The sequence below is a fragment of the Pleurodeles waltl genome, chromosome 7, assembly GCF_031143425.1.
Source record: "Pleurodeles waltl isolate 20211129_DDA chromosome 7, aPleWal1.hap1.20221129, whole genome shotgun sequence".
NCBI classification, from domain to species: Eukaryota; Metazoa; Chordata; class Amphibia; order Caudata; family Salamandridae; genus Pleurodeles; species Pleurodeles waltl.
In genome coordinates this window covers 113691762-113712535 of record NC_090446.1, presented here as the reverse complement: position 1 = coordinate 113712535, position 20774 = coordinate 113691762, and the positions used below count along the sequence as shown (strand labels likewise).

Genomic DNA, 20774 nt, shown 5'->3' with positions numbered 1-20774 from the left:
CTAGTTATTATGAGTTGTATTATAAATATCTGAGTCATTCAGTAGCCACTAGCCCCCACATTTTTCCAGCGGCAATTCCGAATTTGACCACTAGATGGCAGTATAACAAAAATTATGCTACTACATCAAACTTCAAGGAGAAAAACTGTTAGAGGTTAATGTTTTCTTTGTGGGACCACCATTGCTCCGACCTTTCAGATTATAATTTATTATTTTTCTGCACAATGTACAAAAAGAACATCAAACCGTGCATAGTTAGGGGAAATTTGTTTAGGGAAAGTAAGTATTAAGACATTCCAAGCATATTTTAAATATTACTCCCGAATGTATGCCTTAGAGTCCAGACAGTGCTCATTATATTATATACTGCGTTCAAGACCTGGGTTATGCAGATTGAAGCTTAGCAAACCTTTCTAGATGAAGATGCTGATGTTAGTGACTCTGTTCAGGACCTGGGTTATGCCCTTTCTGGAGATGAGTGGACTCCTCTAGCTGAAGATGCTGATGTTAGAGACTCTGTTCAAGACCTGAGTTATGCCCATTCTGGAGATGAGCGGACATTGCTAGATGAAGATGCTGATGCCAGAGACTCAGTTCAAGACCTGGGTTATGTCCATTCTGACTCCTCTAGATCAAGATGCCATTGTTAAAGACTCAGTTCAAGACATGGGTTATGCCCATTCTGGATATCAGCGCATTTTCTAGATGAAGATGTTGAAGTTGGATACTCTGTTCAAGTCTAGGGTTATGCCCATTCTGAAAATAAGCGCACTCTTCTAGATGAAGATGCTGATGTTGGAGAGCTTTCAAAATTGGTGGCCGTGCTTAAGCTAGTTGGGCTGACATTCATATTGAGGGAAAATAAAGAAAACTACTTGAGGAAGTGACGAGGGTTTAAGATAAAATGGAAGGTAAAGGCACGTGGGTGAAAGTTGTGTGTAGATCGTGAAAAGTGGAAGCAACTGTGGATAAAGGAGCAAGGCCAAGGATGGACCTGAATGCTAGAAATGTGCTGCAGTAAACCGTGAGCCAGCCTGCCTCATGTCTGTAGAGGGCGGGGAAGGCGGACCTTGAAAAATTGAAGTGTGCATCTTGCAAAAGTTTAAGATTGCTTTATAGGGTTGGAAGCAGTAGTATGGGTCTCGATTAGCCATTCGGCACTCGTACATTTCCCCTGTGGAGTGCAGGCATGGTGGCTCATTTCGGAGTTGGATGGCCTGCCATGACCTAACCATGACGCAATGATGCCTTTCAAGCCGAAACCTCACTGTGTGATTCTGGTTTGCATATTCTTGCTAGTGCTGACTGTATTTTCTAGTCCTGTCTGCCCGGAAGCTGTCGCCGTAGTGCAGATTCCTTAGGATTGGAGTGCTGCTTAGGGTCTTGGTAAAGAGGCATTCGTAGGCTGTGCTGCAGAGAGACATTGCAGGGATTGGTTAGTTTTTAGTGACTTAGGCAGAAAAATAGACCAGGGTTATGAGATGGGCATCGTTGCGCTGTGGCAAATGCAAATCGAACATTAGAATCTAAAAGTGATTTGACTTGTTTTTATTCATTTTTAGGAATATTTGGTGGCCTTTTGGATTTTGAGGTGCAGGTGGTTCCTTTGTAATCTGATTACAAAGCAAACCTGGAGACTGTGGAGATCCAGGAGACTCAGAATGATCTTAATAATTCATACAGCACTGTTTTGACCTTTTAAGAATGAAAAGCTGGAATTTAAACCAGTGACCCCCATTCTCACACAGGTTTCCGCTCCACTCTCCGTACCATGGACAGCACCTGAACAACGGTAGAAAAATCACTGTTAAGCTGTATATAAATTTTATTCAAAAACACTTGTTTCGGTTATCAAATGCTTAATAATCTCCTATCTGCCTGTGCATGAAATCTCCATTCACTGTCAAAGAAATGATCATAAATGTTCATAAGACTATGGGGGTGATTCTGATTCTGGCGGGCGGCGGAGGCTGCCCGCCAGAATTCCGCCCCCATTATACCGCTCCGCGGTCAGAAGACCGCGGAGGGTATTATGAGTTTTTCCCTGGGCTGGCGGGCGGTCTCCAAAAGACCGCCAGCCAGCCCAGGGAAAAACTCCCTTCCCACGAGGATGCCGGCTCGTAATCGAGCCGGCGGAGTGGGAAGGTGCGACGGGTGCAGTGGCACCCGTCGCGTATTTCAGTGTCTGCAAGGCAGACACTGAAATACTTTGCGGGGCCCTCTTACGGGGGCCCCTGCCGTGCCCATGCCATTGGCATGGGCACGGCAGGGGCCCCCAGGGGCCCCGCGACCCCCCCTACCGCCATCCTGTTCATGGCGGCTTTCCCGCCATGAACAGGATGGCGGTAGGGGGGGTCAGAATCCTCATGGCTGCGGAGCGCGCTCCGCAGCCATGGAGGATTCAAACGAGCAGCGGAAAGTCAGCGGGAGACCGCTGACTTTCCGCTTCTGACCGCAGCTGAACCGCCGCGGTCAGAATGCTCGTTGGAGCACCGCCAGCCTGTTGGCGGTGCTCCCGTGGTCGGTGGCCCTGGCGGCCACCGGCCGCCAGGGTCAGAATGACCCCCTATGTCTCCAGCACAGGTGCTCTAGTTTTAAAAGTTGTGGAAGATAGCTCACTGGTTTAATTGCACGATGTAGGACTCTGTGGCATCACTGTTCTGAGCCAATTGTCTGTCATGCAGCTGCCCTTTGGGAAGCCTCTTAGTGGACACCTCTGCTTGCTTGTAGCAGCCTGGACGACGCCTGCGTAGTTTGACAAATTAGATGATGCTGCGGTTTCTAGGAGGTTAGTGTTCATTGTCATGTGCGATGGTTTCAGAGGTGCTCCTCAGGACATTGAAGCTGCACTGAGGCATAAGCAGAGAGCAGAGCAGACCTATCTTTCTAGGGGAGACTTCAGCCCCACGTCCAGTCTTTTAATAAATAATCTCAAAGTAAGCCTTTGACTAAGTCACAACTCCGGTGGTTGTTGAAGTGATGATGATCAACAATCCAAAACAAATAGGTTGTGTACTACAAGATAGGTGCGATAGAGGGTCTTAAGGTGGCTGGGAACCTCCGCCACTGGCACAGCAGCATTCACACAACCTCGGGCAGGAACGACTGAAAGTGCAGGCAAGTGTTCCACTCCTACTGCAATATGTTGGTGTAGGAGGGTGGCTCAGTTTATGGTGTACACCTATGGTGTGGCGCCCTATACGGAGTCCAGGGAACCCTTAGTGATAATGAATAGGTGTCCAGATAGCAGACACTCTCTAAGGGTAGCTGAGGCGAGCAGCTAAAGCTTATCCGGAAGGAATGTAAAGCACTTGCAATACCACAGTAGTCAGACGACAACTTAATCACCAGAAAGAACCACACAAGTGTTGCAAAAATAAAGGATACTTTATTACAGCACTATTACTAAACTGAACTTGGTATATCACCCTTTGGAAAAGCACATACAATTATACACGTAAAATAACCAGCAAAAATAGCTTAGAAAATAATGCAATTTCCTAGGGAAGGGATAAACCATATACTAAAAAATGAAATGTGAGAGTGGGACTCCAACCAAAGTAAGTGTGGTGGTTAGCTAGGGGCTGGGGCCAGTTAGAAACCCCAGAGATAAGTACAGTAGGTGATCCCCAGCAACCAGGAGTAAGTCAGTTACCCACCCAGTTCTCCCATATGCTAACACAGAAAGCAGTGGTTGGAGTTTGTGGAATTCAGCACCCTTCCCAGCAGACCCCGAGAAAACCAGCAGACAAGAGGATGGGTGGATAGTGCCCCTACCCCTGGATACCCAGAAGACAGGAGTACTTACACCAGGGACCCGGATGCAGAGGGGAGAAGGGACTCTCTCTGAAGACTGTGGATGCCTCGGATTGTCCAGTTGCTGTCATGGCCAGTGGACCAGGCCACTGGAACCCAGGGATGGATTTGGGACGTGGAGGACCTGCAAATGAAGGGGACAGAGTCCAGCAGCCAAGGAGGTGACCGGGTGGTGTAGGTGGCAATGCCAACCCTCCTGAAGATGAGTCACGGTGCACCGGGGTGCCAGTCCAGTGGCAGGAGCGAGGACCTACAGTCTCCCAACTTAGATGGATGACAAGCAGGACCCAGAGGAGGCCACAGACTCACCATCTGTGAAGCAGGATCTTTGAATGTCCAGAGACTACAGAGCCCCACCAACCTGATGACGATGTCTTGAGGTGCCTCCGGTTACAGGGGAGTGCCTCTTTCACTCTAAGGAGATTCCTTCTTGCTTCCCAGTGCAAACAGAGTCCTTGTGACCCTGTAGAGGAATAGCCTTGGATGTTGCAGAATTCATGTAGGATCTGGAGAAACAATGGTGCAGTGGGAGCCTTCCCACTAGAAGCAGACTTATTTGGTTACAGGCGAAGTCCAGCAGCTGTTCCAGAGGCCAGGGGTAGAAGATGTCATACAGAGTTCCATGTAGAGTCCTGCTTGACAAATCTGAGGCCCCACACACGAGGGAGCCCTTAACTAACTATAAGGGGGTTGGTCACTCTCTGCAGTGACCTACCTAGCTGAGGGGGTCAGGGATATCACCTGCCTGGCCTAACCAACCTGATGCTCCCAGGGGCCTCTGCTAATCTTATTTTCAAGATGGCAGAATAAAGTGGCCACCTGACAGAGCTCTGGGCACCTCCCTAGGGGAGGAGCTGGACAGGGGGGTGGTCCCTACCCTGTCCTTTGTGTAATTTCATGATAGAGCGGGAACCGGGGGTTCGTGAACTGGTGGAAACCTGATTATGCAAGGAGGGCACCAAATGTGCCTTTCAAAGCAGCCTGGTGGTACTCAGAGGCCACCCTATAACAGCCCTTAGATACCTAATACACAGTAAGAGGTGGTCACACTTCTCCCTTGCAGGAATTCCATTGTTCTGAGCCTGGCTCATCAGCAGGAGAGCAGAACAGTGTCTGGGGTCAGCAGCAGCACAGGCTGGCTGCTGGACCCCATAAGATTGCACAGGCAGAACTGGGGGATCCCCTATGGAACCCCCAGAGTATATGGTATCGTACAACTAACACTGGAATCGTTGTGGTTGCATGATTCCAACACGTTTTATACCAAATATGTGTAGGTTTGGAATTGGAATAGCTATTATGTAGTTGGACCACTCGTGCTGACCAGTGTCCACTACATACCTTAAGATGGCTTCCCCGCACTTAGAGTGCAGGAATTGGTCTGGGGTCTGTAGGGGTACCTTGCACTTGCAGGGTTACTCTCACACTTTGAGACATGCACCCTGCCCTTTGGCTGAAGGGCCTACCAGAGGGTGACTTATAGGATCTAAGTGCAGTGGTTACTATTGGCAGTGAAAGGTTGCATGCACCCTTTCAGACAGGCTGCAAAGGTAGGCCTGCAGTCACAGTTTGTATGGGCTCCTATGCTGCAACCATTAAGGGACCTCTGCTGTACCAATGCCCTGGGTACCTAGGTACCATATACTAAGAACTTACATGTGCACACCAGTATGCCAATTGTCGTAAAAAGTCTCCAGAAACCAAATTTGGGGGGGAGAACACTGGCACTGGGGTCCTGGTTAGCAGGATCCCAGTGCACTGCAGTCCAAAACATACTTACACCAGGCAAAAAAGTGGGGGGAAACTAGAACCAGAATGCAGTTTACTATAGTCGGTGAGTGCTGCATCTTTGGAAGAGAGAGCAGTGTGTGATCTATAGGTCATACATTCAGCACTGATCTGTGTGCCATCTGCATAACACTGATCTGTGCACCGTCTGCATGGCTCTGATTTGTGTACCATCTACATGGCACTGATCTGTGTGATATCTGCATGGCACTGTCAGTCAGTCAAAATCTTTATTTGGTCACATAAATGGCCGTAAAAGCACAATAAAAACGATGTAAAAACATTTCAACAATGCACAATTACGTTTTGACATAATGAGTCGTGATCATGTTTAAAACATGGAATAAAGTGATTGTATAAACGACCCCACATAGACAGGCTGTAGTGATAAAACAGTTCCCAACCAGTTAATAATACAATCAATTTAGTATCAAAAAGTGCCAAACAAATATAAAAAGTACATTCAAAAACAAAATCATCCAAGATCAAAATTCATCTTACATATATCTTTCTTAATTTTAAAGCACAAGCGATAAAATTCATGACTGAAATGACTGAAAAACATATCAGGGGGGACTCAAGGTGCTATAAATAAAGCAGACCCTCTTGGTGTGTGTTGAAAAACCTACCACATAAAATAGGGGGAAGAAAATATGTTCTAAAAGAAGAATACGATGAACAAAAAAAGCTTCAAGTGCTTTGTTGATTGAAGAAAGACCCCATCACATCGACAACACAGCAGTGATACAAACCAAATGCCTGTAATAGGGAAGGCCACTAAGAAGTATCTCATATTGATTTTTAGCTGTGTGAGGTAGAATCTTAATTCATGGCCCTTTACCCAAACTGAATATGGCTCCGTGCCATGAGTAGTCGAGATTGGCAAATATAATTAGATCGTGACCATGTCAAGTGATTTTATTCTTCTGGTTTTCTCCTTGTATGCCTAAAATCTTTGCTTAACCTGCTCCTCGGTTTGAGAACTGATATCACCTGCGGTATCAAAATGCTGCTCAGACCCAGATATTGTACTTGAGCCAGAGAATGTCTAACATATTGCTTTAAGCAATCCTCAAATTCTTTACCTGTGAAGCACATTTCGGAGGTAACTCAGACTTTGAGCCATAATGAAATAGGAGCTTGGCCACCATATCCACCACATAGCTTAAGCCCAGTTGCTGATGAGAAATAAAACTGGGCATGGATTTTTAAATCCCTAGTAGTCTATTTAAGAATTTATTCTCCTCAATCTGAAGGGTACCAGCAGCCATGTGCTCCCAAACCGCAGCCCCATATATACCAGCGAAAAGGTTTTTACTTTTAGAGAGCATGATTATTTCTTTGCAGGGTTTATGATCTAATTTTTTAGCAAACCTAAAAATAGATTCGCATGATGCTCCCAGCTTGTGAGACCTCTGGGTTTTCAGTTTTTCCCAGCTCATGTTGACGGGTTTATATTTGAAAAGATCAGCAGGGAGTTTTCCTGGCCACAAAGCTCAAGGTAGCTTTAAAAACATATACGACCGTAATGATCTCGCTGAACTTTAAAATTACAGAAGATGGTATCGGGGAGTCTATCGGGGATGAATACTTCGTCTCATAATTATCCGGATTGCAAATGTTTGAAAAGTGCTCAACTCACTCCGGTTCTATAATATGACATTCTAAACCTTGGGGGCTTCCTGCAGTAAAGAAGGGTTGGTTTATAATCTCTTAGAAAGCTCTGGCATCTCCTGATTTTCTCAGCTCTTCCCAGGCCTTAAGTCTGACTTCAGCCTTTCTGTTTTCTATAGCCTGTTTACAATGTTTTGTGACTATTCTAACCACAACTGGGACTTGTGTGATCATGTTGGTAACCCATTTAAGGTCATTATTAGCAATAGTACAATCCGAATTAAACCGTGACTGGGCAGGGTGATCCGTAGGGATCTTGTCTGTGGTTAACATACTGGAGACGGATTTACAACGCGTTGTAAAACTGTCTTGACTATTAGCAGGAGCAGGTTTATCCAAGAGACAACACAATATCATTTTATAGTTATTGATGATCAGATCTGAAAATCATTTTTTAGGGTCAATGTGTTGCCAGTTCCTGTGCACTCCCCTGTTAGGCTTGTAAATTACAGGGGATTCTTTCTATGCATAGGGCATGATTGCAGGTGGAGGGAAAGGCTAATGATAATCAGATGATGATCACTAAATAGCGAGGGAAGCACTTCATGATTCCTCAACAAGGGGGTCGGATTATCTGAGTAGAATTTGATCAGGTGCACTGCCTTTACAACTACCAACATAAGTGGGTATGTGTGCAAAACCAGAGTCACATAAATCTGATGTATGAGACAATTTATATGTTAGTATTAGCTGTGGCATGGCTTCCCCAAATGCTGAGTGCATTAAGCGAACAGTATTCTCACCTTGCCCATCTGTAATTCCGCAGACCTGATTCCAGCTCTGCATGCATTTAATAATGTTAAAATCACCCGCCCAGATAAGTGAAATACATTTGTGTTTGTTACTCATTAAATTCATAATAGTAGACTCCAAGTTGTCTATCATGCCCACAGGTTGTGCAATTAAAAAGTTATAATATAAATTAACCAAAAATATATTAAAGAACTAACAGACCTCTCTTCCCCCGTGCCTGCATTAGACTGAACAGTTGAATAACAAAAAGACATGAACCCATCAACATAAATAGAGTTGGTGGCCCAAGTCTCCTGACAACAAATTATATCAGAAGGTTGAATGAAAGACAACCAGTTTTCATTGCTTAATTTCAAACATAACCCTGCAACATTCTGTGAAAGGAGCTGAAGGTCCTTTACCAATTCCGCTGACGAACAGGCCATTTTTGGGGTTGGTACCACCTGATAAGAACTGGGGGAGCCAGAGGCAGAAACTAAAAGTAATGTGAAGCCTATAGGCTTTGCCAAGGTTCAAAACGTTTCCTAGTGGCAGTTGGAGCAGGAGAAATAGAAGCATGCTGATTGTTGCAGCTTGATCTGTGGTGGTTATAGGCTGTGTGTTTAGTTTGGGGGTGGGACCGATTTTAGATTGTTGGTGTGAAAGATGAGCCAGCCGGGACAGCAGGAAACAAACTAGGTCACTATCCAATAGCCCAAAAGTCAGGGTTATATTTGAAAAGATCAGTCAGGACCCCATCAGGTCCTGGAGTCTTCTTGGCCGCAAATCTTGAGATGGCTTTAGACCACACAGTCCACCCTCGAATTTCAGTTGACATGGCCCACCCATCTCACTTTTCACACCATGATAATTTTGCTTACTAAGTTAAACTGACACCATGCCTTTTGTTTTCACCAGTGAGCTGATTTTTTGTATAAGGCTTTGCCTGTCTTCATATGTGTTCCATTCTAATGGGGGGACCCTCTCTAAAATGACATTCTGGAGGCAAGTGCAGGTCGACCAGTTGAGGTGATGATAAAGAATCTTGCTGGGCCTGTAGATGAGCCCCTGTAGGTGCCAAAAGGGAATAGCCGGCATTATGTGGATGAGACCAAGAGACCCTCAATTGCTGGTCGTCAGAGGTAGGCACTTGCCCTATAGGCCGATTAGGACTGATTACTATTCATACATTGAACTGTTTGGGAATGTGCCCTATTTGATAAAGACTTCCAGCAGCAGATTCCTCAGCCCCTGATTTTCACAGGCATCAGGCTGGATCCGCAAACTTTTGCTGAGCAATACCTCTTGCATGCGCTGTCGGTGACTCCATTCCGCTCTGGTGTGGTGGTGTTGGCGCCAGATGTGATGTCTTGGTCACTTATATAGGTGCCACCTAGGCAGTGTTCTGCTAGTGTGCCGAGAATGTCTTTGAGGATGGCCGGGCTCAAACCGTGTGGCATGCGCTACTCTGAGAAGGTCTCAGTCCTGAAGGAGGTCACGGGCAGATCTCGGAGCCCCAAGTCCTCTTCCTCCCATTCTAGGTCCCCGGGACACTCTGAAAAGAGACACAAGAAGAAGAAGAAGTCATCCAAGAGGACTTTGACTTCACCTTGTTCATCAGCCGACGAGATGAGCAGAGAACATCGGCATTCCCAGGACGGTTCTGTGGAGCCGTTAGTCAGTTCTCCTCCGAGTCACCCACCTTTTCTGGGGACATGGCCGACATCAGCTCAAATAAGAGTTCTACAAGGCCATGCGCCACATATTTGAGTGTGTCAACCCGGCTTCAACCTCTGCTCCAGTGGAGTCTCAGGGATCGGAGTCTGGATCCACACCAGTGCCGGTCGTGCCCAGGCAACCTTCCCCGGCACCAGTCACTACACCGATTCCGGTGCCCACAGGTGCCAGATCATTGCCCTACCCTTATGTTTGGATGCCAGGCATGGGAGACGAGTGGTAGGGGGTCACTGGAGCCTTTTGAACACCAGCTAGAAAGATCCATGGTCTGATTTGAGGAGCTAGAAGAGGCCAGGGGTCTGGACACTTCTCCAGACAATGGATTTCTCTCTTCCTCCCACTGTGGCTATGGAGGAGAGGACATCCTGTGCGATGGTGGTGCATAGGGCTGTGGAGGTCCTTGATCTCAAACTGCCCTCAGCCGCTCTCAAGACCAAAATCTTGACAGAAGTGCTTCAGCCTGGGGCTTCCACATCTGAACCCCTTTTGCCCTTTAATAAGGCACTTGCCAGACGTCCTACTGGGAATTTGGTCCAAGCCTAGCACAGGGGTGCCTGTTAGTAGGACAATTGCCCGTCGCCATCGGCCCTCTCTTGGTCACCCTAGATTTCTCAGTCGACACCCCATCCCTGAGAACTCTGTTGTCCAAGCCTCTACGTCCCATGGCGCATTCCCTTCCGTTCACCCGGTTAGGGAATCCAAGAGGCTGGACCATCTTGGGAAGAAGTTGCTTTCTTCCACCAGCCTGGCACTGAGGTCGGTGAACACCTTGTGCCTCTTAGGCCATTTCTCTTATAACATTTGGGATACAGTTGCGCAAGTGCTGCCTCAGGTTCAAGAGGAGGACTGGGCCATACTCCTCCAAGCGGTGAAAGACGGGAGAGATGCAGTTAAGTTCACCATACAGTGTGGTTTAGACACAACTGACTCGCTGTGCACAGCGGTTGCTTCGACAGTGGCCTTAAGATGCCACGCCTGGCTGAGGGCATCTGTTTTTTGGGGGGATGTCCAAGCAAATCCAGGGTATGCAAGGACATGAGTGCGGGGTCTTCAGATCTAGAGGATCTACAGGCCAGAAGTTGTCTACCACACAGCCCCCGGCAGCTGGAGCCTCAAATCCTTCCTAGTTTGCATCTGCAGGACCATGCTTGCCCTGTTGGAGGTAGAACAAACCATCATCCACTCCAGTGGAAGTCAATAACATCAGACCCATGGGTACGGCAGTTCATCAGGAAGGGCTATGTCCTGCCATTTCAATCCTTTCCTCCTCCTATCCCACCTACGTTCTGATAGCTGGCGGAGGATCTTTTGTGTCTGCTTCGAGAGGCAATTACAGCTCTGTTGGCCCAGAGAGCCATAGAAAGGGTCCCGATATTGGAAGCGAGCAGTGGTTTGTCCCGCTACTTTCTGATACCCAAAAAGAACAACGGTCTTTGCTCTAGTAAAACACAAACACTTTCAGTTCACCATGCAGCCATTTGGCCTTACCAGTGCCCCTCGGATGTTCACCAAGGTGATGGCAGTGGTGGCAGCTCATCTGCGCAGGTCAGGGGTTTCATTCTTCCCCTACCTGGACGACTGGCTGTTGAATGTCTCTCCTACATGGTCCAGATCTCGGAGGAAACCGAGACCTGCAGTGGTGGTTAACGAACCGCAATAGGGTCAGAGCCAGACTTCTCTCAACTAGATTTCACAGTAGTGACAGATTTGGCACTTTTGGGATGGGGCAGCAGTCTGAGAGAGGTGGAGATCGGAGGACTCTGGTCCCTGGTGGAATCCAGGCTCCACATCAACATTTTGGAGCTCAGGGTGATCTGACTAGCGTTAGACTACCATTTCTGTGATTGTTTTGAAATAAAGTAATATTTTTTTTCGTAATGCAGCCGGGATGCATTAATTTAAAAAAAAAAAAAGATTTCTTTTCATTTTTTAAGAGTAGGGGATGGTCCATGGGACTACTGTCTGTTCTTAAAAAATGCTCAACAAACATTCACAAAAGTGAAGGGATTCCTGGGGGACTCATTCCCCTTTGTGAATGGGTTAGCACCACATTGAATTTCGGTTGCAAAACATTCACACATACCACTACAATTAGATATTAAGAAGGGGCACCCTATACACTCCCCTTCCTAATACCATATTGCAAACCCAATTTGGGATTCGGTAATAGGTTACTGAATCGCAAATAGAGCTTTCAATGTACCAAAACGCCTTTTTGCGTTCCCTAACCGTTTGCAACTGGTAAAACGGTTTGTACATGTGGCCCCAAGTTTCTTCATATGTGCTTGTGTGCATGTTTAGTTTGTCATGAAAGAAAAACATGTTCCTTGAAACTGTTACCTTTATTTTAGTTGTGTTTGCCTTGACACTGCGTATCCTTTCATTATCTCTTTCAGCTCCAGCAAACGTCCGCACCCTACAGGATCTGGCCCGTATTTCTATCCGTGGGACAATCAAAAAGCTTATCCAACCTGAATCAAAGGGCAAAACCAGCAACGGGCTGAAGAACCCACCACGGTTCAAGAGACGGCGGGTGCGCAGGCGCCGACGTTTGGAAACCATTGTGTTCCTGGACAAAGAGGTCATTGCCAGTCGTATCCCCCACCCTTTTGACGATAACAATAACTTTGAGGATGCTGAGGAGGAGAGACGGGAGGAGGAAGAGAAGGTAGTCCCAGGTGTGAAGCCGGACCCTCCTGTAAACTATCTGAGGGAGAAGATCTTGTGTCTCCCCTTGCCTGACCCGCTCAAATACTACCTCCTCTATTACAGGGAAAAGTAGAGGAATCCAATGTTTAAGGGGGTCACATAAATGGAGCAGTAGTTCAAGATTGATCCTTTGTAGGGCTTAACAAATGCATCCCACCTGCTTGCTGGTTAACATGACCATGGACGGCTTTAGGCTGTCTGAGAACTGTTGCTGATGTATGTCTGATGTATATGTTTAAAAAAAGACCACGGCTTTCACAGGTAGGAGGGGATTTACTCTGACAGGAAGTTAAGGGGGTGAGACTTCTTCTCTTGGCCTCCCTGTTCGGTTGCCCGCCTTCCTCAGCAGGGTTTCCTTTGATTTTCAAAGCAAGTAGGTGGTGTCTTGAATTGACTCTCGCGCTTTTGACATAAATGAGAGCTTCGCCTCCCTATAAATGGTGATCGTCATGGTGCCTCAACGTTTCCAATCAAATTTCAGTTTGTGGATGGCTTGGAGCACAGCTTCCAATCATCACCATACCTGACCTTGAGACTGTTACGTCAGGCCGCGCAAATTCACGTCTCCTAGTGGAATTTGGTCTCACTCTGCCCCATTCTGCAAAGAAAATCCTTCTATTATTACAGTTATTTAGAGGGTAACTGATTGATCTGGAGGTCAAGCAGTCCAAGCACTTGGGTTATGTTCTGGCCTATTAAGTAAAGTTTTCCCAACGCAGGAGACCGCTTGCACATGTTCCGCCTTTATATTTTTTTACCATTTCGAAGTTGTAAAGCATAGCTTAAAATGAAAACTGAGTCATACAAGTTGAGGGGCACTTGTAATTTTGTGTGTATTGAATTATTATAGCACCTTTTTGCAGCCTGAGTTCAGATATTCAGAGATAAGCGTGGCGGGATAGAGATTTTGTTTTTTATTTAAATATTGATATTGTTACAAACCAATACATGTAATTAAACTAAATATAAGCATTATAAAATGCTGTGCGCGTGAAATCTGAGCTTCGAAGCTGTATTACAGAAATAATGTAAAAAGTGTCTGCTGAGAAGGAATTTCAGGCATATCTAATCTGCCAGTTGCTATGTAGGGACATGGCAGTGTTAGTAATTCACAATCTCAAAACAGTGGGAATGGAGGCACAATTTGGGATGCTGTGAAATACACACGTGGGTGTGTTTTTTTTCAACTTTGTCTTTAAGACAGTTTTCAATATATGCTTAAATAGTGTTGCTTACTAACCAGTCGCTATTAGCGTCTGAAACAATCTCTGTAATATTGGTAACATACTGGAAAGTTGTGTTAGTGTTCTACAGCTTCCAGTTCAAATTCATCCCCTTTTGAATAACAAGATGAGAATTCTTTATTCCAAAACCTATATGGTCTGTGTTGTAATTTGTTAGGCTACACTGTACTGGCAGCTCCTGTCTTCTGTTTGGGTGTCTGAAGCATAGGCAGCTCCGATTCAACTTTACCCCAAAATTTAGAGTTGTTCTTTACTTAAAAAGAAGTGAGGCAATTTGGCATGCATGTTGCCAAAATGCTTTGACGGGCATGTCTAGTTATATGAAATAATAGTCCAGGACTGGCCGTGAGTTTGGAAGCAAAGTACTGCGTTCCATTTGCCAGGGGAGTACTGCTACCATCTGAGACTAAATCACTTTCAGACTGTAATTGACCTTTCTCAATTTGCATTGCCGTTTCTAGGTGGCATCACTCCCACGTGTCATCTTTGGCTTTAATTTTCACTCTGGTTACTGTTGTCTATGTGGAGATGCGATGAGTCAGAAGTTTGTGGGAGGGCTGCAGAGACCCTCCCATGCAGCTCACCTCCCAATGTTATTACTCAATAAAATGTGGCCTGAGACCCCAGTGGCTGCTCCTAGAGGAGCATGTAGTTGCCTTAGAGGTCGAACAATACCCTATTTTTTAAACAAATTCCTGAAATTTATATGCATTGCCAGTTTAAAATGTTTGGCAATGGGTTTTCATGTGAGATCTCTACGCACTTCATGGTAGACCCCTTGTACAGCGCTCAGTTACAGAAAACCTTTGTTGACTGGTATTATAACATGGGTTTTGCTGGATGTATTTAATTCGTAGAGTGGCCATTGCACTTTCTGAACTTTTTTTTTTTTTTCCTATAGTGGGCAATGAAAGACAATGAGTATCCTTGCCGGTGCAGTGAAAAGTATTCTGCCACATCCATTATCGTTTACATTCAGACATGAATTAACCTTTGTTCTCGTTACAAACTCCATGCCATTTTTCTATCTATAGCAATCAGTTTTTGCTGGAAATTAACTGAAGTTCAAATGAAAAGTTTGTCTTGCTCAACAAACCCAATAGATTTTGAATCTACACCCCCAACTTGTTAGAGGTGGCCCTTGTACGTGATTTCATTCCTACTTCATGCTAGCAAAGGATTGTGCCTTCTCTGGCCAATAAATGGAAGTATTGCTTTTTGGCTTTATTTTCTCTGGGTATTGAAGCTATATTACAAAACACTTTTCTTCCCTGCAGTCAGTTGTCTTGGAAGGTTATGGGCCTTGTCGCAGGGACATAATATGGATGGGCTTGCATGGTAACTTAATGGACATTTTTAAAAAGTGTTGTACCCTTAAATCCTATTTTGTCACCTCCAGCTTCAGAGGACCAGAAGTCCTGCTGTTTTGGTGTGACATTTTCTCTGACACAACCATCTCTTCTCCATCTGTTGTGTACTTTTGCTCTTGAAGAGTGTGGCTGGATGCCCTTGTACATCTGTCCTCCACCGGAGACAGCAGTAGCCCTAAGCTCATTGGTTGATTCAAAGCAGTGCGCTGCTATGAGCCAAGAATGCACATATGTACAATTCTGATGCAGGCAAAAAGGGGGGCAGTTTCCCAAGTGATAGCTTGACACCCGACACGTTGTATCTGTAGCTGGGCGAAGTACCAGCAGCAGAACATATAGGTTATTTTTGTGCCGTTCATATACATTTCTATGTTGCCCTTAGATGATTTTATGCGACTGTAAAGATTTAATGGGAAATAATGAGAAATGAAGAGGAGCGCTTGTTTCCTATACCCAGCACCTTGGTGACTCTGTATAGTAGTAGATTGGGTTGTGTGTGTGCACAGTCATCCACAGCTATATACAAGCATGTTCAGCACTTCCGAGTACCGTAGTTTACTCTTTTTCTATTGTCAATAATGACATTTTTTTTATCCGACCGAATCTTCCATTTGTTTATTGACTCATTTGCTTCTAAAATGCTTTTGTGACTCCTGTTTGTAGAAAAGTCATGTCTGCTGACGCAAGCAACAATTCACAAGGTGCAGCATTGAAGAGGGTGGGGAGACGTCCCATGGTCTGCACGCATCTTGTAACCTGTGCTGTTGTATGGAAGTAACTTGTTTCATTAAAAGTGTACAGGACGTCAGTGATGTGCAGTCTTGTATCTGTCTGGAGGGCAGGCCCCTCATCCCCTCCGCACTTTATTCACATACCTTGATTTGACTGGTAGCATTGCTCCTTTTATGTCAGTAACTTGCAAGCATTCTAGAATGGTTACTTGCTGTGAATTGCATCATGTTTTATCCATGCATTATCTACTGAGCAAGAAGTGTTTTGTTTATTATCCCTATTTATTTTTTCTTGTAAACGCTGCATGAAAATAGTGAACCAAGTAACAGACATTGGGCGTCACTATACACAGATCAACAAAACAACAACGCCTATGCAAACCAGCTCCTCATGAGAAAAGGTGGCCATTACCACAGACAGGTGCGCGCATAACACAAACAGAGGCATCAAGGCAGCTACTGATGACCACAAACTAGCACCCATCTAGAGGCAGCCATAACGAACACATTAAAAACGTATAAATATAGTCTCATACAACACATCAGGGTGCGTATGCACACACAGCTGTTTTAATGAATTTATGGATGTGTGCATGGCTAAACCAGAGGATGTCTGAGTGCCTGGCCGGGGTAGCTACGAGTGAGTTGATGGATGAATGAACAGGTGTAGATGGATGAATAGATAAATGAATGTTTATGGATGGATGATCATGTGAGCAGAAGGAAGTAGGTGGGTTAATAAATGGGGGCTACAGTAGCTTCAGTTTGTGTTGGTGAATGGAAAGAATTCACAGCTTTGGGTGGATGACCAGTATGTGGGTGAATGGAAGTTTATGGGAACAGGTGAGTAGAAATATAGGTGTGATCATGTGGAATTGAATGTGTGATAGTGTACAGTCAATGAGACCTGGACGTCAAGGAGTGATCACAGTCATGGCATGAGTGCACAATCAAAACTTCCCCAGAACATTTCAGCTCTGTTGACTCAAACTTGGGAATGTTAAACGGACTTGACCCTTTTTTGAGTCAATAGGTTGAGTTAATATTACAAGTATGGGCAAAGAAATGTACAGAAATGATTCAGAAATGTACAGAAAAGGTGGCTCTTTCACCTTTTTGTACTCACAGATGACATTGGATAATCTCTGATTAATCCTGCTGGACCCATTATTCTGTCCACAGGAACTATTTGAGGTTGGATTGTAGGATGTGTGCAGCTTTGGATCGAGCAGCAGCAACATGCAGGAGCCACACCTCATAGCTGTGGCCTAAGATGCAAAACACTGCTGGTACCAGCAAGCCCTATTTCCAATGTAGCTGTCTGTCTAGTGGTACCCTTAAACTAGCACCATGGTCAGTGTCAAGGTAGGAAATAAACAGCCTTGTATCCGTGTTATTACCTGCTCCTGCCTTTAAGAATCCATTCCATACACATACAAAAATAAGTGTTCGATGGCATGTGTAGATACACATGCTTTGCATAAGTCCGTCATCTAATGTTGGGCACGGAATATTACAAGTTGTTTTTCTTCGAAGAAGGTTTTCGAGTCACGAGATTGAGTGACTCTTCCTCCCGGTAATACTGTGCATGGGCACAGAGTCCTTTGTAAGATTGTTTTCTTTCCTCGATCTGGCTCAGATGTGTTTCCTCTCACTCCGGTGGATCTTGGTTCGGGCCTTCTAAACTTATTCTAACTTTCTATAATACCGTCGGTATTGTCTCATTTTCGATCTGTAGTCGATCCAATGAAACTGTTGGGGTGATTTTTCTACCCTTACAACAGGCCTTGCCCTTTCAGGGCCTACTTCAATGTCGGGCTGATAAAACAAACTCCGTTTCGATTCCGTCCTCTGTGTCACGCCAAGTTCCCATACACCGACCAGCATTTGGTGTGTAATCTCCATCTATCTCTTGACCACTTGCGATGTTTGCAGATCCTTTAGATCTAAGAAGACTCTTCGGGACCGAAGAGCTCTTCAACTGGAAATGGCGTCCAAGTCCACAGAAGATACACCCGATATTTTTGGTGAGGAACACGCGCAGGAGGAGGAAGAACAAAGTACAGCGCTTTCCATCATAGACACAGATTCCGAACACGACTCCGATGCGGACAGCCACTCCATACCTCAGGCGCTGTACATTAGTAAACGTTCGGTGGCATGTGTAGCTGCAGATACACATGCTGTGCATAGTCCGCCGTCTGGTGTTGGGTCGGAGTGTTACAAGTTGTTTTTCTTCGAAGAAGTCTTTTCGAGTCACGAGACCGAGGGACTCCTCCTCCTTTGTTTCCATTGCGCATGGGCGTCGACTCCATCTTAGATTGTTTTTTTCCGCCATCGGGTTCGGACGTGTTCCTTTTCGCTCCGGGTTTCGGGACGGAAAGATAGTCAGAACTTCGGAAAACTACGTCGGTATTGTTTTGTTCGGTATCGGGTTAGATAGAATCGACACCAAATCGTGAAGAGCTCCGGTAGCCCTTCGGGGTAACTTCGACCCCCGTCGGGGCCTGGTCGGCCCGACTGCGACATCGACACCGATGGAACGGACCCCGTTCCGATTCTGTCCTAAATGCCATAGTAAATATCCATATACAGACCAACATTTGGTCTGTAACTTGTGCCTGTCGCCCGAGCACAAAGAAGAAACGTGTGAGGCCTGTCGTGCGTTTCAGTCCCGAAAGACGCTCCGTGACCGAAGAGCCAGAAGGTTGCAAATGGCGTCCACGCCGACAGGACAACGAGGGTTCGAGGAACAAGGAGAAGAAGAGGAAGCCTTCTCCATCCATGAATCGGACTCGGAGGAGTTCGACGTCGGAGAAACCGTGAGTAAGACGTCGAAACAAGCACCACACGGGAAAACAGACAAGGCCCAGGGGACGCCACTGCCAACAGGCCATGGCTCAACCCATAAAATAGGTGACCGTCCATCGGCACCGAAAAAGGGCGAACCGGTGCTGAGATCGTCCGACTCGGGTCGAGACACAGGCACGCAGCAATCTCGGGACCGAGAAAGTGCTGCCGAAAAGGGTCGACGCCGAGACAGCGGAACCGAAGCTGCTCGACGCAGAGACAGCAGCACCGAGGATGATCGACGCCGAGAAGGCTCGACTACAAAAAAGAGAAAATTCTCCTCGGAGCCGAAAACAAGCAAAGACACAGTTTTGGTGCCAAAACGCCCAGCAACCGAACCGACTGCCAGCTCGTATTCAGAGGAACAATCACTGTCCTCTCAAATGCGCAAACACAGATTTGAAGAAGAGTTACAAACCACTGACGTAGACCACACCCAGAAGCGGATCTTCATACAGAGTGGGACAGGGAAGATCAGCACTCTTCCCCCAATCAGGAGGAAAAGGAGAATCGAGTTCCAAACACAAGAACAAACACCACAAGCAAAAGTGGTGAAAAAAGTAACTCCACCACCCTCTCCTCCACCTGTAACTCATACATCACCGGCACAAACTCCGTCACATGCACCAGCTCATACCACCATGAGCCAAGATGACCAGGGTGCTTGGGACCTATACGACGCCCCAGTATCAGACAATAGTCCTGAGTCGTACCCTACCAAGCCCTCACCACCCGAGGACAGCACAGCGTATGCACAGGTGGTAGCTAGGGCAGCAGAGTTCCATAACGTGTCGTTACACTCAGAACCTGTCGAGGATGACTTCCTTTTCAACACCCTCTCCTCCACCCATAGCACCTATCAAAGCCTGCCTATGCTCCCGGGAGGCACGCAAAACAGATCTTTAAAGAACCTGTCAAAAGCAGAGCGATAACTCCACGGGTGGAGAAAAAATATAAAGCACCGCCCACTGACCCTGCTTTTATCACATCACAACTGACACCAGATTCAGTTGTAGTAGGGGCAGCTCGCAAGAGAGCCAACTCGCACACATCAGGCGACGCCCCACCTCCGGACAAAGAGAGCCGCAAGTTCGACGCAGCTGGAAAAAGGGTTGCTGTACAAGCTGCAAACCAGTGGCGCATCGCGAACTCTCAGGCGCTCCTAGCGCGATATGACAGAGCCCATTGGGATGAGATGCAGCAACTCATCGAGCAACTACCCAAAGAATTACAGAAACGGGCAAAACAAGTAGTTGAGGAGGGACAAAATATCTCTAATAACCAAATACGCTCCTCTATGGATGCAGCGGATACAGCTGCAAGAACAATAAATACAGCGGTAACCATAAGAAGGCACGCATGGTTGCGCACATCCGGGTTTAAACCAGAGATACAACAGGCAGTGCTCAATATGCCGTTCAACGAACAACAATTGTTTGGACCCGATGTGGACACGGCAATTGAGAAATTGAAAAAGGACACTGACACGGCCAAGGCCATGGGCGCACTCTATTCCCCGCAGGGCAGAGGCACTTTTGGCACATTTCGCAGAGCACCCTTCAGAGGGGTGTTTCGGGGTCAAGCCACACAAGCCAGCACCTCACAATCAACACCGTCTACCTACCAGGGACAGTATCAAAGGGGAGGCTTTCGGGGCCAGTACAGAGGGGGACAATTCCCTAGAAACCGGGGAAGATTTCAAGGTCCCAAAACCCCTACAACCAAACAGTGACTCACATGTCACTCAACCCCTTCACACAACACCAGTGGGGGGAAGACTAAGCCAATTTTACAAAGCTTGGGAGGAGATAACAACAGACACTTGGGTCTTAGCAATTATCCAACATGGTTATTGCATAGAATTTATCCAAATCCCTTCAAATGTCCCACCAAAAACACAAAACATGTCAAAACAGCATTTAGACCTTCTCGAATTAGAAGTTCAGGCATTACTGCAAAAGGACGCAATAGAACTTGTACCACGTACACAAAGGAACACAGGAGTTTACTCACTGTACTTTCTAATACCAAAAAAAGACAAAACACTGAGACCAATCTTAGATCTCAGAACACTAAACATCTACATCAAATCGGAACACTTTCACATGGTCACGCTACAAGAT

At 46.1% G+C, this 20774-nt stretch overlaps 1 protein-coding gene across 3 annotated transcripts in view; it reads left to right on the top strand.

Annotated features, from left to right (window-relative positions):
• Window positions 1–15878, top strand: part of PCMTD2 (protein-L-isoaspartate (D-aspartate) O-methyltransferase domain containing 2) — a 115880-nt gene extending 100002 nt beyond the window's left edge. For all 3 annotated transcript variants that reach the window (XM_069243212.1, XM_069243213.1, XM_069243214.1), the window contains one exon: window positions 12144–15878. In XM_069243212.1, coding sequence (XP_069099313.1) covers window positions 12144–12529 — 386 coding nt within the window. In that variant the 3' untranslated portion in view covers window positions 12530–15878. The remainder of the gene's footprint in view (window positions 1–12143) is intronic.
• Window positions 15879–20774: the final 4896 nt, after the last annotated feature.